Here is a 25,548-nt window from a genome sequence, read left to right as displayed (position 1 = left end):
ATTCCATTTTACACGTGCCAAAGATTCACTTTCATTTGGACTCTCGTGCTGTGTGTCGCCCTGCATTACAACTAGATTTACGCAATTCTTCGCATAACACCGAAACGTGATCTGCTGCTGCTGCTGCTGCTCTACTCTCCGTGCGTCTCTTTCGTAATACACACTGTTCTCATTTTCCTCCCAACATCGTTGAGAATGTTTACCAACAGTCGCTCACAGTTGTTTGCACATGCGCGTATTTCGGGGAGTCTCTTCCGGAAGCTTTCATCTTTTTCCACTCTTATTCTTAGAATATGAGGGGGAGAGAACTCCACAATGTTTTTCTTTGTTGTGCAAGGTTTGCCACCGAAAAAGTGGTATTTTTATGTCCAGTTTCGCTTGTTTTGCTGTTCCCTTGTGAACATTAGTTTAGAACAAAGTTATTACAGTGCGTATTTCACGGACTAGCGAGTTAGAGAAAGTTAGAAAAGTAATGTTGGAATCGTGTTTTTGCGTTGATGAACATTGATCATCACGTGCTCTAAAGTTTTACCACAGAAGCCGTGATGGCGGCACGTGCTTTTCATTCGTCTAGATGGGAGTTTTCGGTATGAGAGATTATCAATATCAACGTGTCGAGAAATTCGTGCTAAAAAACATTTTTCCTCGCATATGAAGAAACATTCGTGCAGAAGGAAAATCAATTAGGAACACTACTTCAAACCGGCCCATGTTTAACCTATTTCTACCAATTCGATCATTTGGAGCAGTGTGATATTTAGTAGTCAAAATATAAAAATTGAAAGGATATAATTTTTTTTTAGACAAAAGTCATAACATCATTGGATAATATCAAATAAAATTTCAAAAAGATAAAATCTTGTGAACAAATGATACATCGTAAAATTGTCTGAGCGTGATGAGTCAAATGGAAAAGATCAACAGGGTGATCGTCCACGTCCATTACCGCAGTGATTCATGAAGTAAACGCTTATTATTAGAATACATCAATAGAAGTGAACCACGCTGGCATTTTTCCTCATTCAAACTAATGACTTTGTGGGTGTGGTCGTTGTTTACTATTTGAAGCTAGAATTACTTTTTTCTTTTATTTTCCAATGTTCACGATATTGATGATGGTGTTGATCCACCTCATACTAGAAAGATACAAAGGTTTAAACAGGACTAGTTAACTAATGTACAAGTTCTATGATAAAACAGCATCCTTATGAACATGAAACTAGCAGCGACTTTATTGAAATTATGAAATTTTTGACCTGGTCCTATCTGTCAGGCTATACAAGGATTCCATGTTGGTAGGAGTTTGGTTGTTTTGTAGTGATCCACTTTTGGAGTCACGAGGAAGACTCCAAAAAGGTTTGGGGTTGTTCGAAATGTTATAAATCTCTGAAAATGTTTGCTTACGAAGATCTTTCTATCGGGCTTGGATTAGCGTCAATTACTGCTATCCAATCCAGATGAGCAGACAGGATGATGAAATTAACGCTCTATTCTGTTCCTATCCGCAATTCTAATGCACAAAATCTATTTGTCTAATTTAATAAATCTACTTTTATATTATTTTTCTCAAATAGTTACGATTTCGCAAAGTATAGAAATTTTATAAATTTTCTAAAAAAAACATCTCTCCATTTTGAACAATCCGACACCATTAAATTGAATTTTTGAGTAAAAACGGTGTATTTTAATTGTTATTTCTCCAAATATTTTAATTGTTGCCTTACAACTTTACTGTGAATCAGACATCTTGAGTTACAATTTTTTAAAAACAAGGGTAATCGGAGAGGGTTGCGTTAAAGTTGGCTGTTCTTGACAGATTGGGCAGCAGACAATGAATCCAGAAACTTCGTACTACTCGAAAAGAAAAACTTTTTTGCATCGTGTGCTCGTGAGCTCGCCCAGCAGACGATGTTGTCCAGTCGGTGTCCTCACGAAGAATGAGCCCGACGATCGATTGCGGCATTCGTAAACAAATAATTTTTTATAACGCTGCTTTCATCTATATGATTTATCTGATATGGTGCAATATTCACTACATCATATCTGTTGAGGGCAGAAATTTGTTATTCTACTAGAAATTTAAAAATGCCTAATTGAGGTAGATCCAGTATGAATTTATACCAAAAGGAATGACTGTGTATGCTATGAAATCAAAATTCTATAGTTCGCAGTTATCTAGTTCCTTATCGCTAGCACACACACATCTTTAAATAAAAATTATAAAAGATAAAGTTATTGTGTAAAGAAGTAAGTCTGAATAAAACCATCGTAGCAGTAGTCGTACTCAATATGCCAAATTTCGTTTCATTTGCTTGATTAATTCTCGAATAATGCAGAAATTTGTGTTTCATTTGTATGACAGCCCACCCTAAGAGAGGGGGAGGAGTATCTAACCACCGTAAAAACATTTATTGCACCCTAAAACCTCCACATGCCAAATTTGGTTTCGTTTTCTTGATTTGTGTTTAATTTGTATGGCAGCCCCCCCTTAGAGGGGGAGGTGGAGAGTCTAACCACCATAAAAACATTTATTGCTCCCTAAAACCGCATTCCCGAGTAATGCAGAAATTTGTGTTTATTTTGTATGGCAGCCCCCCTTAGAGAAGAGGGAGGGGTCTCAAACTCTCACGAAAACCTTCTCCATACAAACATAACAATTTTCATGTTGATCGGTTCAGTAATTTCTGAGTCCATAAGAATCAGACAGACAAACAGACAGAAATCCATTTTTATATATTTATATAGATATAAACAATTTTCTTAATTCTGTGATTAGTAAGGTAGAAAACCTATTACTTGCGGTCGACTCGAGTTTAGAAAGGTGACATATTTGTTTCAGGAAAAGGATGGGATATAAGGAGATTGTAACAATATTGATGATCAAACTCAATTCTAAAATCTATTCGTATATCTATAATGTATCAACACTTCAACTTATTCTACTGTTTATAGCAAGGGGACGAATCACTAGCAAGGCAAGAAAAGATGGGTATAAGGATATAGGGACAATCACACACGAAAATCGATGGCTTTAAGGAAAACATATATTTGGGACATGTAATCAACCGAGCCAAAACATCTCCCACCGGCACAGAGGGTTGTCAATTTTGGTGCAATTTGCACTATTATTTTTCCAGTTATGCATTTGTATGGCAGCTCCCCCCAAAACTTTGCATTGAAGAGTTAATGCATTCTAAATTAAAATCTGAAGTGATAAACTAGTTAATTTGAGTAAAATAATTCTGTAATCCTACGCCAACAATACGATCGTATGTTGAACACAATGTCCTATACATTTTTTTATAACAAACAATTTTTCTTATTTCGTGTTCGCACCGCAGTTTTTTCTGCGTTATTCGTTTTGACTTTGCCACTCATTTCCGCGGATAGACGGAGCTCTACTGTACTTGTACACCTTGTAATTCTGCTAGACATTTGAAACTCTGTCATCACCGAGTTCAATTTGTTTAGTGATATCAAGGTTAAGGTGGAACGAAGTCATTGTAGTAGTATAGGTGAAACCACGTGTTCTTATGGGGTAATAGTGTTTGTGAGAGAAGAGCAAAGCAAACCGTTTGTTTTGATTTTTGTAAGTAAATAGATCGATTCACTTAGCAGACTGTGTGGCGCTTCACAGACACGAGTCTTAGAATACATAAAAAATAGAATTAGAAAGTCTTAGAATACAAAAAATAACAATTCAATAATATGTATGAACGAGCGTAACATGAGCACATTTATAACAGATGCGAAATGGGGCTCTTTTGGCATTAACAAGTTCTTCCGCACAGTAACTCGATGTTGATTATTCCTTAATATTTTCCTTCGTTGATCGTATTTTTCTCACATATTCACGTTGGAGAGCCTTAACACTTCTCTTCGTTGGCCGAGACATTTTGATTGATTACAATACTTTTCCGTTTACTATTTTTGACAGCAGAGGCAGCCATGGCAGTATTCCGAGCTCTGCAATACAATTTTAAATCAATGTTAAAGCTGCTAACACTTAGATTATAGACCCATTAAACGTAAAAACAATAATTGTATTGATATCAATACAATTTTATTTTATTGATTTTCATTACATGAAACGCTATGACTCAGGATTGACATTTTATTGAGTGGTTTTCATAGCTGTTTCGATGATGTTGTCTGGCATCAGTGTCGAAAAAATAACGATTCTTTCACCAATACAAAACAAAACCATTGCGGAAAATTGAAAAATGAAAATTTAACCTTCAGAGCACTAGCTGGAGTTTTCCAACGTTTTTCACTATACATTGCGACGGCAGATGAAAATTTCATATCTTGTGAGTAATCGATTAGAGTTTGGTTGATGTTTCTTGATAGGAAGTGTGCGAAAACAATAATTTTCTTCACACTGTTTCGAAAAATTATTAAATTTCTAGCGGAGGGTGAGAGAGGGAGATAAAAGAAATGGGCGTCTTTATGGCAGCCATTTGTGGCTTGGTTCCACCTTCGCCTTAAACAAACATCATTTTCTATTTCGTCAGTATTGATATTTTACGCTTCGTTCGTCTCACATCGTCATCAATGAGATGCTATACACGTTTTTTATTAGAATGTGATTTATAGGTCATTTTACTTCGCGAAATTTGTGAACACAATTTCACATGCATCCGGCAAGAAAATGATTATATTGAAAAGTACCGCCGTGCGTATTCTCTGAATGGTTGTGCCGAATTTTAGTGTTCGAACTGCGTAAATGATGACTTGGTTAAATATGCTCATGATGATCTTCATATTTATATGTTTATTCATGATAGATGTGGTTTTTGTTGCATTTTTCTGTATTAAGTTTCATTGATTCAGTTAAGGTCACTATCGTATTTTTACACATAAAGATGTTGATTCATTCAGGATTTGGTGCATGTACAGCCGGTAGTTCATTTTGCAATAAAAAGCGAATATAATGAAAGGCAATTGCACGATTGATGATAGCATAAGGCTATTGCCATTTATCCAAATTGGTGACGCAATAAAATACTCTGAAGACAAACGATCCACTAAAAAGTGCTGCTTACGGGGCTTGTTCATACAAGTCAAGAAATCTCATGTAGTAGATGAATTCTACTTAACCCTGAAAGGGATTTGCTTTCATATCCTTCACATTAGGGTTTCAGATTTAATTAACTGGCATATTACAACAAATAAGACATTTCAAATAACACCACACATAATGCAAAGTTGTGTTGTGTTGTGTTCTATCGTGGAAGAATGGAAGGCATGTATGTCCGTGAGCCTTGTCTCTACTCTACTCTCAAGCCAGAGCTCTCTTCCTTCGCATGGGACTCGCGAGAGAATGGTCCCCAGGTACACACCCGGAGGAGCGCAGGTCAACACTAGTCTTCGCTGAACTCTCGCGTTGAATGGATGCATCTTTTCTGTTAGAATCTGTACGGATTTTCCTTGCTGTGCGCGACCGAACCTTCATAAAGCATAAGTGGTAGTGTTCCCAACAAACGAATGCATCATCCTTGCTTTTACATTACATAAGAACATAATTATTAAGGAGTATTTTTAACATAAGAAACAGTCGCGCTGGTGTATTTGGTTATTTAGGTTAAAAATATTTTTATCACATCATCGGAATCAATGTTTTCACTTCGTGTATTTATTGAATGGCGAATGAATGTTCTTACGTGTACAAAATGATGATCCACAAGAAGCTGTGTGAGAAGTTTTATGCTTTACAGAAAAATGATCTCATCTTAAATGTGCAACCGAGTGTAATGTTTGACCGAATGATAGTGAATATGAACTGTTTTGTTCAGAGTGGCGATTAAAGTGGTGAACTGTGTTAATGATAACTGAGCAGAAGATTACAACGTGTGTAAAATATGCAGCAAATGGATGAACTGTGCTCGCGTAAACACGATAAGTTCAATAGTGGTGATTGAGTGGCAATTACGAGTTTCAGGAAGTGTTTTTTTTCAACGCGGAGAAAATTCAATCTTTTGGCGTCTTCCATTTTACGTGATGAGAATATCGATTATTGTCGTCGGAGGTTCTAGAGATGGCACACCGAAACAGCACCGTAAAAACATTTACACACAGGCGGACATGTTAAGTTGCATCCCACATCTCAAAAAATTCTGTCTGTTCTTTTTTCTTTTTTGTGATAGATGATGATTGATTTTGAAAGTTCTTAGTTTTGAAAAAAAGAGTAATTGGCCTTCACCGCGCCAGGAGGATCTCTTTGAACACAAAAGCGTGAAAAGACCCAGACCCACCCATGAAAAGTGATGTGTTGACTCAAGCGTCGTCATTTGTGGATAGCCGCGGATTCCCCTAATGGATATTGCATTGTTTTGTTGTTCATTCCGTGATTTTTCCCAACTCAATTTACATACATCAATATTTATTACCACTGGGGGAGTTGTTTACAAGTCCAGAATCGTAATGACGTGGACTACTTGGTGTCATACAATCGTCCGTGAAAGAGCTATGGTTGCAAAATTTGGCAATCCAGTTGTTTGTGATTTGAACATGTTTATGTCCGTTAGCACCTTCTTCATCTTCTTGACACAACATTCCTCAATTGGATTTTGCTTTCTCAATGCATTTGTGTCATTTCATTAGAACTTTGTTAATATTCGGATGCAAAGTTACACGCATTATTTTTGTTTTGATTGCACAGTCAAAGATGCGCGTGCACATGTCCATATCAGAAGATTTCTACTAGTTTAAAAAAAATCCTTGACCTGTTTTCGATCCATTGTGCGTTCCAAAGTAAACAGTTTTCTTAAAAAAAGGCTTCTAATGAACTTGTGAATTGAAATTGTATTGTCCTGTCCGTGAATATATTACGAAAATATTATGAAAAAAATCAATTAAATTTTTATTACTGCATTACTTTGAATATCGAACTAAAACTCATAATTTGATTCTCTTTTAAACCTTATCAATAAAACCGACTCTGTCTCTGCCTTCACCCCACGGATCATGTGTTCGTAAAATTCTTTGGATGATAAGAACTAAGCTTGATAAAACTTTTGCCGAAACGCATCAATGAAGATAAATGTTAATCACTTAATAAACTCGTACACGTAAACATATCAATTATGACTAACCTATTAGCTAATGAATTGATTTCTAAATTTCTGAACATACTTTAGCTTTTGTATCATTTTTAAAAAGCTGATTTCTTCAACATAGAATGTCAAAATCTCAGGAACACTATTTTTTCATATTTAACATGTTGAGCCCCGTGTCGGTCCCTAGGGACTAATTCGAGAATTATTCAAGCAAACGAAACCAAATTTGGCATGTGGAAGTTTTAGGGTGCAATAAATGTTTCTATGGTGACTAGACACTCATCCCCCTCTCTAAAAGTAGTAATTTTGTTCTTTATCGCAAAACATTAGACCCATATTTTTTATTTTTTTTATTAGGGTGCCCATTTCCATTTTAGGGTGGTCCGAAAAATCATAACCTTTGAACCACTGAACCGATTTAGATGATCGACTATTACATTGAATCCAATAAATTAATTTTCATTAAAAAATATTGAACTTGCAAAAGCAATGGATTTTATTTTCGTAATTATTGATTTTATTCGTTTTTTATTGAAAGGGACTTTGTTTTGAAAGCTAAGGATTTTTTACATAACATATCTCGATATCAGAGATGCTATTTTTTTCATTTTTGAGTTATGATTTTTCATCTACCATACAAATGAAGAACAAATATTTGCATAACTCGAGAATCAATCAAGTAAACGGAACCAAATTTGGCATGTGGAAGTTTTAGAGGGCACGAAATGTTTCTATGATGGTTCGACACGACACTTGAATAATGACGTGTTTTGGTAAAAGTACTAGGAATTTTATAGTAAAAGATAATTTTAAAGGATCGATTAGAAGATCAATCAATGAACTCGATTGGACCCATGAACGTGCGCTTAGTAAGAAAACGTAAATGTTTGAAGGTATTGATAACAAAAAAATAAATTTTGGGCGGGATGAAGTTTGCCGGGTCAGCTAGTTAACATATATTTTTTTCTTGAAATGTTTACTGAAGCACTTTTCATTTGTACCTACCCCGGCAAACAAGCTATAAAAAATAAATTTGCTTTTTATTATTTCGAATATCACTTTAGAATGCATTGCACTGTTCCAATGAATTTGTATCATCGCTACTATTACATTACATTACTGGATCGGGTTACTGTTTTCCTCTTAATGTCAGGGAAATTGACGATACTCCTCCGGATGCCGGCAATATTGAAACATTATTAATATTGAAACATTATTTCATAGGGGTGAGGCTTGCGTTGCAATATTTTCTTCAGGCTTTATATTGTATTGAGCGAATTCGTCGTATGTACCAGCAACATAAGGATAATAAAACATATATGCACGGAGGATAGCTACGATTGTTTTCGCTGTGGTATTGATTTAGATATTTAGATATTTAGAAGATCGATCTTTTCCTCTCCAATTTCCGATTTTTTGGATCGATTCTTAGTGCTCCAAAAAACCGTGAAAATCGAACTTTTCTTTTCGATCTTCCCGATCTTTTTGATCAAAGAAAAAAAATATTTTCAGTAAACATTGATCTTAGCATCTTCACGTACAACATCGAACCACTTCTGTTGTTCCTCGATGTGAAATAATTAGCTACAGTCATATGATGTTCGTGAGAATGCTTCTAACGAAAATATACAACTGAAGATTATTATTTTCCGTTAATTTCAGAAACCTTCAGAAACGAAAAAGTGAGTTTTAATTAGACTCAACGATCAGATAAATCACAACACATCAGAACCATCTTCATACTCCGAGGTTTGTGTGAAGTAGAATTTCCATTATCGAGGGTGAGATTTTCTAGTAAATTCAACATAATGAGCAAATGCGAAAATTCTGGAATAAAATAGATACAAGTCATTATTTGAAGCATAATTATTCCCGTAATTTGTTTTATTTCATTACCTGCTTCTTAAAGGATCTCTCTTGTTTACTCAGAGACAGAAGCAATCGCAGCAGTGATGCCGTTTCGCTCAGTACAAATAATCGCGTACAACTATAGCAAAAACTGTGGACAGTGCTGCCTGCGGGAGGCAAGGCGGGGTAGAATTCCAGCACTTTTGTAGCACTTTTTGTTGCTCGGTCGACACAGTGCTTATAACCGAAAAAATATGAAACTGGGAACGAATAGCTGAAAAATATTCGATCAGTTAATGAACGATTAATTTCAAAAAACCGGGGATCACTAGTTACGGCCATGCTCTACACATTGCATTTCAAAAATAAAATAGGAGTGCTTTGGATGGGAATAAGGGTAGGGTTGGAAAAGGGAAACTATGGGTGGGAGATTTATGCTTAAATCACTGTTCTAAGTTGACATATTTCTTTGTTTTGATTTTGATTTTGACCTAGTTTTCTCTGATTTTTTCTAGTTTTCAGTTTTCATGTACTGACTGTTTAATTTTATGAATCCCCATTTTGGTCCAGACATCATCTTGAATTTGGAATTTGTCTACATTGTATGCTGTATATTCTAATAGTTAAGCTCTCTCGTTTGCTAGTTAAATTGAGAGGATTGTAAAAATATTTATGCACCATTTTGTTGCTGCGGCCATTCTGGATTTACAATTATTTCTGCTTCAGTCGCCGAACAAGGGCGAGCTAAGAAAAAGTTTTTCGAAATTATCTCAAATTTTACTTCAAACTACTTTCATATAGATCATCATCGAGAACAAAATAATTGTTCATTGTTCCGTGAATGTGCACAAGTCCATTGAGATATTGAAAATATTTTTCCAATGAACTCGGGAATTTGTATCATATTTTCATGAAAAAATTGAAAAGCCATCAATAATGTTAAAACTCAACAGTCTAATTTTTTTTGAAAAAATCAAAGCGTATTGAAAATGTAACAGTGTATGAAATTGTCTTTGTAATTATTGACCGGCACATTCTAATGAATTAACACAAACTACATTGAGGTCACACATCGATCCTATTACACATTTTATTATGGCCATTCTGCAGCCGGCTAGCCGGAACAGGACACGTTACAATAGTAATAAACAAACCCTCCTCAAATGATTTAGCATCAGCGGGCGACATACGTACAACTTTTTGTTTATTGTATCGTCGCCGAGCTATCTTGGCAGTTCAAACCGTGGATATCAATTTGAGATGTTGGCAGCGCATCGTGTCTATAAATAATTCATTCAACTTCGGTTTCGCGCTATCAATTTGTCAACACATCAATTTATTCATTCCATGTCTCTTCGGGACGAATATTTGATTTAAATATCAGCGACGAAAATGACTTATCAAGCTTTCTATATACCTATTGTACAGTGGCGATAAACATGATAAAAGTTGAAATTGGAGAAATTGTGTAAACCTCACCTCACAGTTCAGCGTAACTTCAGCTTAGGATAGAAAAATCTGTATATGTGGCAACACTGATAAAGAGGGATTCCAGTAAAAATAATACACATATTTCAACAAAACATATTCCAACCAAACATGACAATTGAAAATTTTCGGAGAACTCTGAAGAAAAATGGGAAAATTAGGAAAATTCAAATTCGCATATGTTCCACAATTACATTGTGACAAACGTTGTTAGTCCATTTGATGTTTGCGCTAACGAAATTGATTTTTGCTCGAAAGTGGAAATGGATTTGATTGTGATAAAACGCACTCCTATATCTTCTCCTATCTATATAAAACAATGGATCACCGAATATGTTGATAATAGTAGAACTCGACAAATGAATTGTCCAATTTACACTGTCTTTATTCTATCATATTTTCTGTATCAAACATTTATTCCATTTAACGGAGAAACATGTTATTTGCAAGTGGTTGAAAAACCTTCGAGAATTGTGTCTGAAAATAATCTGATATTATAATGAAGAATTTTTGTAGAAGTACTAGGTAATTTCTAGTAAAAGGTAATTTTAAAGGGTAGATTAGCAGATCAATCAATGAACAGTTCTGCAATTGGACCCATGAACTTGCGCTTAGTAAGAAAACGTGAATGTGATGACGAAAAATAAATTTTGGGCGGGACGAAGTTTGCCGGGTCAGCTAGTAAAAGATAAACACATTGTCAATACTGTGGCTCTTGGTCGGGCGACTATCTATGATAGAGCTTTACTTAATTAACTCGGTATTATGTGTGGCTCATCTAGTGCACCGTGTCCAATATATTATAACGCACGTTTGAAGTATTTTCGTAGCATATTCACTATATTCATGGGCCCACTCTATGTGGGCTATGGATATGGCTATATGGACCCTACTTCTATGTCGTTCGTTGATTCAGTATATGTATAATGTATGTATAATAACAGCGCCCTCACGAGATATACATTGGGCCACTGACTCTTTGAAGTCTCAATTCTAGAGAATTCTGTTTTGTTCTGCAATTTTAAACATTATATTTTTATTGTTCGTTTTTTTGCGTAAAATTAATTGTATGCTTGACGTTTAGATTTTTTAAAAAGAATATTCTAAATTTTAGCTAGGATTGATAATTTATTTTCACTCTAAAGGCAATGCATAGTATTTTTGGGGCAATTAATGAAATCCTATCATTGTGTTTTGGATGAACGCAAATTGTCTACAGAAGCTAGGAAGAGTCATGATATTAGTTATGTAGGATATCGCGAACAAAAATAATTGATTGCAGGTGCTAGAAAGGAAACAGGTCTGTTTTTTAAGTATAGCATCTGTTTTTGAAGAATCTGAAGTTTACTTAAAGAAGATACATAGGGTCGATCACAGGCTATTATAAGGTAGTCTGGACATGAATGAACATGGGCAAAGTAAAATTTCAAAAGTATGTTACTTACCATTATAGTAATGAAACTATATTTTGAATATATTTAATGTGGTGAAACCAACGAGGTGTCTAGTCTTGATGTTTCTTACAAGTTATCAGTTGGCTACTGATTCTATTATACTGAACGGATTTCTTCTTTTGTTATAGATCGAGTGAACCTATTTTTCAAACGAGATGAATACACGCCTACAATACAGTATACAAATATGAATAGTTATTGGTGCAGATTCAAGATTATCTAACTTTCATGTTCAGCGAAAAGTATAAACGAGCGATCAACAATGTAAATCAAAACTGTACCGAAAAATATTACATACACTGTACGGAACTAAATTAGATTCATTAAAGGCGCCCGTGTGACGTAGATTGATATACACAATGGAGTTACAACTGATGGGATGGGGGAGATACGTGCTAATGAATTGCAACAGGAGGGGGTACAAGGATACAAATAAACATTACTCCATGAACAGATGGCTTGAGAGAACAACACGATGCTCTTATGGAATTAAAATTTATGGTAGCACACACAACAGGTTCAAGTGTACTCACGTATATGATTCAAAGTGTGTCAATTTACAAATAAGTAGACTGAGTGAAATTTAAGAATCGCTGCCTACAATCAATTGCGCCGTTACTTTGAACGCGAGTCCATTGACGTTATTCAGGAATGGTACCGTGCCGGTATTAATTTGTCGTTTACTCAGCCTCGAGCTCCGGATTGTGTTCGGCATTCTGGAGTCGATAATGTTCCCGTGATCAGCAGAATAATTACTCTGTACAAATATGAGACCATACTCAAATTTTGCTTATTGAGCATTTATATGTTCGATGAATTTTACAGTATTGCGTACTTTGACTGTTCAGAGCATGTTTGATTTGGGAGACTGTTGTTTAAAATAAATTTTTTACGCGCCTTTCCCCGATATGAGCGCTTTCAGGGAAATCTACCTGCACTTGTTAATCACCATGATTCGGAATAGAAATATTATATGAATGGTCTCATTAAGAAAGCTGAATGTCCTTGCTTCGAACACAACCCTCACCCATTGGAGAGCACATCGTCATTTTTCTTCTCGTGGTATAGAGTATATGCATAGGTGTTTTTGAAACGTATGGTACTGTCGTGTGGGACTACTTTAGACACATTTTTTCAAATTTTCAATTCGAGATATTATAACTATGCTATGTTACTAATAGCAAGTTTGTAATAACAATTATTTCGTCCCACTCACAATTGATTTTTGGAATTGAATGATTTCGAACATTCATGTTTCCTCTTGAAATTATTTTTCCGAACATATATTCGTGATGGATAATAAATGACGCTACTCTAATATCATTTAGTGATTAAATAAAACACTTTTAGAATTCGGTTTGATTCCATTTCAAGTCTGGATGTCCGCAATTGTTCATACATGTCCACACGACTTAAATGTATAAATTTTACATATATGGACGGAAGAATTATCGCATGGATTTAATGCATCTCCCAAATGTACGTTCTCCTCGAACCGCAAATTTTCTTGGCTGAGTCAGATTAACCCAATTTGCGCCAACCGTTCGAAAAATCGAACAGCAACTTTAATGATTTTTCATGTCTTTGGACAGCAACAAAATGACGATGTTTTGGCATCAAACGATAGATTAGTTCATTGGCTACCTCTTACCATCAATTTCATTCATTGTTGTATAACTTTATTAAGCAATAAATTCGATTAAAAGCAAGTATGTCTGGAGGTGTTTTAAATTTCTTTAAAATAAAACCAATAAAATACAAAAATATGTGAACTTTTCTACAGTATTACTTTGATAAATGAACACACATTGTGATGTAGGGCGAAAATCATTCGATTGAGCCCCCTACAGAAAATTATTACTCAATTAATAACTCAATTAATAATTTAATTTTAATAAGTTTCTTTTGGCAAGCAATATTTGGATACCCATCCGGAAGCTTTCTTGGCGATTTGCAATTAAAATCATTCAGGTTATGATTTCTATGCTCATGATTTACTATGCTGGCTACAAAAAGATGGCCGCATAGGACCACACCATGTTTCTTGTTCGTTGACATCGTGCACCGGATCCGGCGGAAGAATATTCTTAACAGCAATCTCATTGGAATTATCGTTCCACGTACTAATGATTTCCTCCTGTTCCTCCACAAAGGAAATTATATCACCTGAGGTTATTACGGACAAAAATGTAACGACAATATATGTTCATTTATTTGATAGTTACAAACATTCACAATTGAAAATGCAAAAATAAAAGAGAAAACCTTCCATTTTCCATAGTAAACAAACCAGAATGCGCTGCGGAGGTTAGATGTGTTGGTATTGATTCAGCAGAAAAAAAAAATGTTCGTTATGGCCAACGTTCGATTTTTCGAACAGTCAATTCCCGGAAAATGGAAGATGGGAAAAAAATAATTCTTGAACATTGGGGTTTCTTTAGCGTCAATAAGAAACCCTTCTCGAGCTAAATCGTGCCTTTTTTCAATACGTTCTCGCTACGGTTATATGGGAAAAAAATTCTGAATTTTTTTTTCGAAAAATTCCTTTTTTTTCAAGTTTTTCAATATAAAGCAAGCTCAAATCGGACAATCCATTTCCAAGTGATGTGCGGACAAAAAATTGAGCAAATGATTTTCCTGTATGCAGATAGATAAATCCGAAAAGTGGAAAACATTGAAGAGCGCTGAAGTGTCCAAATAAACCCCACCCTACGGTATACATATAACCCTCTTTTTTATGACAGACAACAGAAATTAGCAGTCTTCAGAAAACATTAGCAGCGCTGCGCTTGAGTTTAATTTTCATCAGCGCAAGTTCAAAACAAACACGTGTTCTCTCTTGGAGCGAAGTGCACAAAATTCATAAACACGACAGTGCGAAATGTACCCGGCGCAGAATTCAGATACTAAACGTCTCTTCTCACTTGTGTGATGCGCGCCTCATAATATACACATACACACATACACATCAAATTCTAGCGTCCGCTTTCTCTTCGCTCGTTCTAAGCGAAGCATAAAAACAACAGCGCGTCTTCATACGAACCGTTTACACTAGTGTGAAGAAAAGTATCTCAACAGAGAGAGCAATCCAGATTCAAGCGCGCAGTATAGAAATACGACGCAAGCACGGCGCAAAATTCAGCGTAAAACTCAGCGCAAAACGGCGCTAACAACCAAACATTTCAAGAAACAAGACTGTGTATTTGGAATTGCCGCGCCTGCTTTAGAATATCCCCTCACTCCACAGTGCCCGTAGAACGAACATTGCTTTTGCGCTTTGAGAAAGCGATTCATGGGTGTCTTATTCGCAATGTTTTACATTATTGAATATACTTCCAATTTTCGTTAATTCAAACCGTTTACGGTATTCATATCATGGATAATTCAAAGATATCTTAGAGGATTTTCGATTCCAATGCAATTCATAAAAATCGTTATGAACGTTAAAACTATTTCACAAAAAGGTGACGTAAATTTAAAAAAAAGGTAAATTAGAAAATCGCACCTTCACTGGAAAATGCAGTCCTACGTCAAAAGGCTAATTTAAAGAAAGCTAGTGATTGAAAAAAAGATCATGATGTACGATAATGCTTAGTTAGGATTGGTTTCGTAATGGCATTGGTATAATGCAATTTAATACCATATCAATCGGCTGCTGCCGGCTGCTGACTTGACCCACTTTGATTTTTTTGAAACTTGGTACTTATGATGGAAACTACCTGAAATCACAATTTTCATCATCATATGACCAGTTTTTAATTACGACTCAAAATAATTGATCTTTCTTTCAAAAAATCGTAAAACGAAATCCAGATGTCTGATTAAGATATGATGTATGACAAAATTGTTGGAAAATAAATGAACCATTTAGGAAAAATAACGTTCTAAATTTACTGTTAAGAAATCTTTCTCAAAAATTGAATTTAATACTAAAACCTTTTATATCTCAAAACACCTCTCTTAGATATTGTTTCTATATTTGTATTGGAAAGCACTTCCAATTTAACAATGTTTGACGTATAGTAGTGCAGCACAGTGGTCTCTGAGAAAATTTAGGCGGCCAAAACCAAATAAATTAAGTTGCATAAACAATAAAAAATCCTATAGTCCCTTATTCTAGGATGTTCAAGGCATCTAGGATTACGTGTTTCACCCCATTCCGCGCGCGCATCGTTGTCCTGGCAACGCGATACGATACCAGTTTCGTATGATCGCCATTGCCACTATTTCGCGTGTGTTTTGGTGAAGTTTTTGAACGTTTGCTCATTATGTTTCTTGAAGCATTTTTAACAAAGATTTTGCATTAGTTGTCAGTTTTAAAATTCGGTTGGTTGTAGTATGTGTTAACTCCACACAAAGTATGTACTATTTTAGAAGTTTAATTTTGCCTCGGATGGACTTATAAAAATTACCCCGCATTTCCCCGAAAAACTTTTTTAACGAAAGTGTTCCTCAAAGTGTCTTTTATCACTCAGCACTTGCTTTTTTCACCCTAAATCCCCCTTTTTGGATTTTTTCTCAATATTAACCCGAAATGTTAATTGGAAATAACTGTTATCTGAAGTTTTGCCTTTTCATTAATAATGTGAATATTGTTTTTGTAGATTTGGCCTCCCACATATGTAATAATGTTTTGTTCGATCATTTAAGAACAACTGAGCAGGATATAACTGCCTCAACTCCTTCGAGGAACTCATTATACGACTTCGTTTCAGAAAAAAAAATTAAATTTAATCAACATTTCGTCAATTTTGCAAGCGCTTCTGCGAAAGAAAAATGAGAGATTTCTTAGTAAATTAGTAGAGAAATAGGGCTCTGCAAACAATATGGTGGACCGATTTTCAAATAAAAAAAAATTGATGGGTCTGAGCCTAGGGGCACGGACGGGATCTTAACATAGAACTGTGATTGTGTGTAGTAATTGCATTTGAATTGAGTTTTCCATTGTTCAAAATCTGTATTTTTTCTCTTTTGATACATCAAATGGATGCCCTGGAAAAACCGTTTCCTGTATGTACTTGTATCCTTTAAACGGGTTAGATGACATAACGTGGTAGAATTCGGTACCGCGTTCTGTTCAAAAATGTACACAAAAATATCATTAAAGCCATTACTATCCTTCTGTTTATTCAATTATGCAGAAGAAGACAAATCATCATGTATCACTTTTTAATACATGTCTAGAAAGTTAAGACCTACATAAATATAAGCCTGAGTCAAATCCATCCATGACTACAAAAATATATTATAGATAAAAATAGCATTATCTCCTTCGTTACCACGTTGTCCGGAACATAGTTTGTAATAACTTTGTAGCCCTGTAAGACCGCGACTACTCAAGCTATCATAATCTGATTTACGTGGGTATACCCTTTCGATCTTGTAATCAGCAGCCATTTGAATTCATTTATTGCATTTTCACATAACCAAACAACATACTCGATATTATGACATCCTGGACCACAATTACACAAATTGTTAGTAGACCTACACGATAAAAATATGAATTGAGCACAAATTGATTGGACAACATAAATAATTCTTTTTACGTATCAACTCACATTATGAGCTAACGCCAGAATTTAGGCAAAAAGATTGCTCGTTGCATCGGGGAGAAAGCTAGTGAGTGCAATCGAAAGAAAACATACCCAATTAAATCGTCAAATTGATAACTTTTTTTCACTATATTCACTGTTCATGTTTCAAGCAAAAAAACAGGAAGTGGGTTATATCTATGGTATAACCGCAAGGGTGACGTAGGACTATCGTTGATTTAGAGATCATTTGTATGAAGTTGAATCTGAATTCATTCTGAATGAATGAATATTTGGAGAACTTCGAAAACGAGAGCGTTACGTTGGAGGCACAAGGTTTTATGCATCCAATATTGGATACGGAAATATCCTACTGATGGGGAAAAATAATCTTCAGAAGCTATCCTGTTGATTGCGATTGATTGAAAAATCACAATACCTAATGTATTTGGTCACAGTGTTACATGGATAGAAAACATTAGAATAAACTCTTTCATATGAATGTAATTTTAAATTCCCAGAGGAACTGGCAGATTATTTTCAGTAACGATTAGATATTTCCACATTTTCCTCGATACTGGAAGCCCACCAGTGGTTAATGCTAACTCGATAACCATCTGTTAATAGCACTTGATTGAAACATATTTGGTCACAGTGTTACATGGATAGAAAACATTCAAATAAACTCTTTCACATGAATGTATTTTTAAATTCATAGAGGAACTGGCAGATTATTTTCCGGATCTTTCTCGATCCAAACGGAAAGAATTCCGTGCGTGTATGTGTGTGTGTGTGTAGCGGCTGCTTCGAGATCTTCCCGGGGAACCGTTTGTAGCATCACTCTCCTGATGGATTCCCTTCTGGCCTAAGGTGCACAAACAGGCTCTTGGTGACACCGTTCATCCGCGCTTTCATGATAAATGAAGAGCTTCACCACAACAGCGACAACATGCTCCAATCGCTGTTCAATTAGAACTGAGTGGATTTCCGAGCGGCGCTCGCTTATATACCGATTGGTGATTTCAATAGCCTATTTTGAAAGCAAATTTAAGACTATTGAAACAATTTTTTGGATCAGAAAGTAACAAGTATAGAACGCGTAGACATTTTATCTTTCGAATGAAGTGTTTATCATACCATTTCGTTCAGTTGTTTAGGAGCTAATTAACACTCAAAATCTCGGTCTCCGGCGTAACGCTTTCGTTTTCGAAACTTTGATTTTACACCCCGGTATAGAAATGAAAGACGTAGTCCTACGTCAAAAACTGAATAAATTTCCTGTCTAATGATATATAACACAACATATGTCGGAATAAACATTTTGAGTAATATGCATTTGGAAACTCTTAATAAATCGTTACATTTTTCGTAGTGTGAGACCTCCCTATATAGAAATCAAAGACATAGTCCTATATCAAAAGATGCATGGCTGAAGTTGGAATTTGTAATTCCTTCAGAAATTGGTAATTGTAGTTTTTCTTATTTTAAGTGGTGCTTTAAAAATATTTTATAGGTTTTAATATTTTTTATATCATTTAGTGACTGCAGCACCTAGTAGTAAAAATGGTTCATCTCTAGGAGGGAGGTCTGAGAAATTTTTTTTTTATTTTGAACTTTGTATCTGCTCCTGTGTGCATCGGCCTTGTCGCAATGCAATAATTTCCTTGCTTTGTTGATCTTTTTGGTTGGTTTTGACAGAGAATTCGAGGAACTATTTCTCATAAACGATAATTTTTGCGATGTTTCAATTTTTGTCAAGACAGGAACAAAACCGAACGAGAAAGGAAAGTTTGCGCCAGGATACATAAAGTGGATTTAAGCCTAGACAAATTTTTAGTCCATTTATATACTTAAAGCGTCGAACATCGCATGTTTTGCGTCACCATAAGGACTTCATTTCCTCTTGAGCTGTGTACGCGACCAAATATCTCGTTCGCTGATGTCTCTGGCATTGCAATCATTGCATCGAACTGATGCCACAGCAAAGCAGGGCGAAAATAAATGGCGATTTGATTTTTTTTGTGTGAATTGAGTTTGCGTGGCAGTTGCAAAACTTTATACATTAAGTATGGCAGCTACGCTAATCTCGGGCATGAGAAGCAATGCACCTCTTTTCGAAGTGCGTAAAACTAACAATAAGAGCTTCTTTCGAGAATAACACTAAATGGTGAGAAGTGTTTATATATTTAGTCGCTCCAAGCCACTAATGTACGGCTCTGTGCGCATGCTATGCTGAATGCTTGTTTGGTGCTAGTTGGTTTGCGTTGTACGAACGATGTCTAGAGCAGAGTTGCCAAGTGTTTTTCAGTAGTCTGGCTTCTGGCGTATAAAAAGTCTGGATTGGTCTAGACATTTTTAAAATAGATGTTTTTTTTCAAATTGCCTGCGCTTTGAATTGCAAATTTTTATAAGGACTTTCCGTTCCTGATACATATAGAACGGTATTATGCTGGTTATGATTTTTATGGAACAGTATATTTGTTTCAAACATTATATTTGGAACATCTGGTACCGTTTGAAAAAATCGTGAAATGAATTGCACGCAATTGGCTGTTACCGTATCGGAACCATAAACATTATTCAAAATTTTGTTAAAATGCAATGGACACTGTCTTAAGCCAGTGATTTCGTGTGTGTGATAATTGGTTCGGAACTAGAATTTTTCATAAAGTACATCCTGTTTATATCGAAAAATTGATGTTATGCACTACTGAATTCCGATGAATGAGATCAATTTGCTGCTACGCGACATATATATTTTTTTGAATTATGAGCTCCTCGAACGTAAACATATAATATTTCAATATTTTTCAGTGTTTGTTTTATTTTACCAATGGACAGTTTATCGATAGATTGTACAAAAACATTGAACCGACAATAAAGTGTGAGTGATAATTAGCTGAGAAACGAAAAAATTGTTCCTCGAATGCAGTGCAAATCATTTCATAGTGTGTTATTGGAAAAATGTTGCAAGAGTTCGAAGCGAAATAGTGTGTTCGTACTGAAATAAGTGCACCGAAATAATAAAAAAAAGGCAGGAAGTGAGAAGTGCCAAAGTTTCAGTGATGCATGGCATACAGCATCTATTTCGTCAGCACGCCCTGGAGAAACAGGCCAGCACCGAAAGTTGGCATTCGGCTTACGGCGGAGGCGGAGGCGCAGGCAATGGAGTATCTCCTCAGGCTAGTTATTATCCGAGACCACCGAACGAACGTTCACGGAGTGTAGACGATGCCGGCCCGGCGTACAACAACGAAGGTGAGTGGCGAACGGAGCGGATTATGGATTCATTTCTCTGTCCCTGTGGCAAAGCCCGCTAACATGAAATGCATGCATTTCTCGATTTTGCAGATATTAAACATATCGCCAGTTCCCATCTCGATTCGGGAACGACGCGTTCCCCAACTTCTCAGGAGTATCACAATCTAGGAATTTCTATACCTCGACACAATTTCTTATCGCCCGATGGGCGGTCGAATGCGCATTTGGAATATGGCGGATTGGGTGTCAAACGAATGTCCAAACGAAATGTTACGGTAAGATTCTGAAATAATGCGTTCATGTTCGATGAAGAGTAATGGTGGTCAATTTTTCTTAGGGTCGTCGAGGATCGTTGGAGAGTTCGGTTTCGCCACCGTCGCACAACAACAATGCGGGTTATTTTCCGCACGATTTGGATGATATCTACGAGTATAAGACGGACCATCAGTATTTTACCCACACGGGGGCGTTCGAAGAGCAGGAGAGTCGATTCATGCTCACTTCGGACAACCAGAGAAACTTGTTCTTCCAGCGGAACCAGGGCTTTCATTCGTTGGATGAATACGCAACGGCTGCCACTAATGGGCTGAATCGATACAATCTCGACAACAATCGCTACCTCGGACAACGAAATCGTTTCGACAATAGTAGTTTCGCGCGCAAACTTACTTCCAGCATTTCGCAGAACAGCATCGACAGCAATTTATCGCAATCTTCCACGACGAAAAGCACCGAAAAACACCATCGCCACCATCACAAAGGCCACCATCACCACTCGATTGCGGAGATGATTAAACACCTGGGAAAGAAAGCACACATCTGGCCGGGAAGGACGCGTCACCAGTCAATTAACGAATCCACCGATCACTCCCCCGAAGAGCTGTCCAAGCTGAATCAGAACGAGCAGGAAGATTTCCGAACCCGATCACGTTCGCTCGATGTGCAGCAGTCGAATCGGATCCTCGACGATTGCGAATCTACGTACAATATTTACAACAAAATACTCAAAGAAGGTAATTGTGGACGCGGTTCAGCTGTGTACCGAATATAAACTTCTTCGTGTCATACCCTCGTTTTTTTTTTGCTTATAAATCTTCTTTTTTATGGTTCAACGTGTAACACTATTGAAATGCAAATTTACCTACCTGTCTTATCTGCCCTATTCCGGCACACGATAATATTTGCCCTGCTGCTCCGTTGTAAATCGCACTCGGAATGAATGTGCGTGTGTGGTGAGCACTAGTTTAATAGCTCAATGTTCGATCCTACAAAGGATAAGTTTAAGCTGTTTGTTCGTTCACACATCTTCAAAGTTTTACTACGCCGTGTGCAGTTTGCATGCAATCAAGATTACGTTGCGACTTTTACTGGTTTACTACCAGTTTACTACACCCTTTTTGCAAAACAAATGAGATATAGAGGCTCGCTTTCTGGAACAAAAGCTGGGATTTGTGACGATTTCAACTGTAAACATTTTTCGAGCAACTCCTACATTGTTGGTACTCAGCGCGATCGAACAGTTCCATGGCATCAATTTGTCTATGGTCACTATAAATAACTGATTACGATAAGCTCACCACAATATATTCAAGCTATATGGTCGAGTCTATGATGACTACACTAAAAAGTGCTGAATTATTGCTTACCTATGTCATAACAGTAAATACTCTATATTATACTCCAACAAAACTTAGCCATATTCAGAGTACCATTTTAATCTAACACCCATACTAATCATCTTCTATTCTTCACTTTAAAACACTAGCTGCTCATATGCGGCGAGCATCGGCGGAGCTGGCAGAAAGACGTCGAGCATCGTTAGGCGCTAGTCGGGGTTTACGACCGGACGGAACGTTAGATCCTTATCACGCAGCGATACTGTTCCGGGATTCACGAGGGGTGAGTAGCATTCATATGATATGAACTTATTGGTCTTCGATGTGCACACATGCGTCGAAATAGCATACCTAACGGGCGTATCCCGTGAGCTGGTTTTTGTTGGTTGAGCTGGGTAATCGGTGACTGAAATGAAAGTAAAAGGGTAAAAGGGGGGAATGTGGGCCCCCTAAGCAAATCGCCTAATATTTCCAAACCAATGCGGTCTAAACGAAAAATGGCACATTGAACACTGAGCTACACTTGTTTTCTCTCAATCAATAACGTTTAATCATTATATAAAGCTTCAATCTACCGAATATATCATAAAATGAAAGAGATGATTTTTGGACATTAAAATTTGTTGTGGGGTGATTTGGACCGTCTGTGGGGTTGATTTGGTCCAGTGCGTATTTCATATGAAAAAAAAACATATTTATGTTTATGTAAAGTAATACAAGATAATATTACAATCAGTAACAGTGTTCTGGGATCGATACCAGGTATCTTGATCAAATTCCAGACCAGAAAAACGGCGTTGAGACCATTTCGATTTCTGCATGTATCTTTTCACTATTATTCGAGCATTTTCAAACACTTTCGATGCTTGGTCAAATAAAATCCGTTCTTGATGACTTGCGTTGCTCTTTCAAGCTCCTTCCTCTTCCAACGTTGTCTGTCCATCCTTTTTTTTGTTATTCTGCGACATCTGAAATCAATCAGACCAAAGAAAAGCCTCATTTACATATTCGCTGTTCGATGTTCGTCTTCTGTAGGCAAACAGAACTTTACTACACAATACACGAAAAGTTCGTTTAATCAGCGGAAAAAACCTTAAAACCACTATCGAAAAACTCACATTTTCTGACAATCAAAGTGCTTGATGTGTTCATTCTACCGTAAGTGTATACGGTTCAACAATAAAAGGAGATGACATTATAAAAAATCCAAGTTGAGCCGTACACCGGGGCAAGTTGAAATTCGGGGGGTAAGTTAAAACGGAAATCATAACATTTACTAAGAATGATGGATTGACGTGATAAAAATATACACGAGGGCAGTCCGATATGTATCGTAAACCGGGGGCGAATTGATCACAATTATCAGTAAAATGTGAATATTTCCGAAACTTTTTGTTAGATGTATACCTAATTATTTTAAAAATCAATACTGGTGCTAAGGCCACAAAACGTTATGGAAAGCTTTCAAAAAAATCTTTAAGCGTCGATTTGGAAAATTTTTAGCGGAAAATTTCTAAATGTAGCTTCGGGGTGAAATTGGTCAATCTATGTTTCACAGGATTTTCTAGTGTCTTATGCACAAAAATGTATAGGAAATCATTTTTTTCACCTGCGGTCATTTAAATGATAATTCAAGGGTTTGAGGACACAAAAACCTGATTGAATCGACCTAAAGGTGTGGTCATGCCTTTCCATAACTCGATTAAAACACTGATCTGCAGGTCATCTGGAGACCATTCGAATTATAGTAATGGGGCCTAAAACCATTGAAATGATCACCAATGACCTAGTTTTGACAAACCAAGACGTTCGATACGTCGCATGAATGTATTCGGTTCTGATCATTCGTGGTGCTTTTTTGTAAAATTGTTTTTTTTTCACTTGTTTGAATAGTAATTACAAGTATTTGATTACTCATTCAATTCATCAAGTATCGGCTAGAAGTGAATTAATATGTTTAGCTTCTATAAATATTGTTTCGATGTGTTGAAAATATGTTTCTTTACTATAGTTAAAAATGGAAACGAAAATCTTATTCAGAAAAATATTTATTTTTTTATGAAATTTAATAAGTGATTCGCTGAGAACCATGGACAAAAATACCCTTCAGATGTTGTATTCAGTAATACGTTTGATCTATTTCACCCCGGTGATCAGTTGCCCTCGGATGACGGTACTTAGCCTACAAAAAACAAAATTTTTGGAAAAGTGGAGATTTATTTCTCAACATAGTCTCCTTTTAGCTCGATACACTTGACCCCGCGATGCTCCAACTAATCCATCTGAAAAATACGTTTTCTCGAGGTCTGCAAAGGAGGCCTCCGTAGCGGCGATACCTCCTCATTCGACTCAAATTTCTGCCCAGCGAGTGACTTTTTCAAGTTTGGCAACAAAAAAAAGTCTGGTGAATACGGTGGATGGGGCAGCATTTTTTTTTTTTTGGCAGACTTATCTCACTTCTTAACTAGGCGAACCTAGCCAGAATTTTCACCTGCCCCCGGGCTTCTGAATGCCAAAGGGGGACTAGGCTCTGCGGAATGCACGTATCTGCATGCTCGTGCTGTTTTAGTCCTGACCGAGGAATTGTCGGACAATCGCGCAGGTGCTAAGGATAACCGACTTTTGGATGCCGGCCAATTCCTTCTCGATGTTCAACACCTTTAGCGCTTCCAGAAGTGTCTTCGGGATAATTCCAGTTCCAGAGAGAACGACTGGAACAATTCTTGGGACCTCCCTTAGCCCCCACAATTCCTTGAGCTCCACGGCCAATGGTCGGTACTTGCAGATTTTGCGACCGTGGGTCTCCTCCAGATTCTGGTTCAGTGGAATAGCGACATCGATGATGGTGACTTTGCGGTCGCTCTTGTCGTAAACCATTATATCTGGGCGGTTGTGGTGGATCGAGAGGTCGGTCAGAACAGTGCGATCCCAGTACAGCTTGAAACGGTCATTTTCCAGGACAGGTGCAGGCAGGTACCGGTAGTTTGGTACGTTGTCTTCCAGCAGAGCACATTGGAGCGCCAGTTATCGATGAACAATACGGACCACGTTGTTGTGGCGCTCGGTGTAGGCTGCGTTGGCCAAAACGGGACAGCCTCCCATAATGTGCTCTATGTTTTCACCTGGTTGATGGCTCATCCGGGAAATGTCATCAACGTCTTGATGGCAGACGTACCGCCTGCAGTTTCTCGTCGGCATTATCCTGTCCTGGATGGCTATCATGTCGGCTTCTACTACTGAAGAGAGTTCACCACGCGTTAGCCACAGATTAGATGCGGCCTTGTCGACG

At 36.8% G+C, this 25,548-nt stretch overlaps 1 protein-coding gene across 3 annotated transcripts in view; it reads left to right on the top strand.

Moving 5' to 3' along the window:
* Positions 1 to 25,548, top strand: part of LOC129780523 (uncharacterized) — a 190,079-nt gene that overhangs the window by 107,076 nt on the left and 57,455 nt on the right. For all 3 annotated transcript variants that reach the window (XM_055788871.1, XM_055788873.1, XM_055788872.1), the window contains exon 7: positions 22,409 to 22,542. In XM_055788871.1, coding sequence (XP_055644846.1) covers positions 22,409 to 22,542 — 134 coding nt within the window. The remainder of the gene's footprint in view (positions 1 to 22,408; positions 22,543 to 25,548) is intronic.

The sequence above is a fragment of the Toxorhynchites rutilus genome, chromosome 3 (assembly GCF_029784135.1).
Source record: "Toxorhynchites rutilus septentrionalis strain SRP chromosome 3, ASM2978413v1, whole genome shotgun sequence".
Classification (NCBI taxonomy): domain Eukaryota; kingdom Metazoa; phylum Arthropoda; class Insecta; order Diptera; family Culicidae; genus Toxorhynchites; species Toxorhynchites rutilus.
This window is presented reverse-complemented; position numbering and strand designations above follow the sequence as displayed.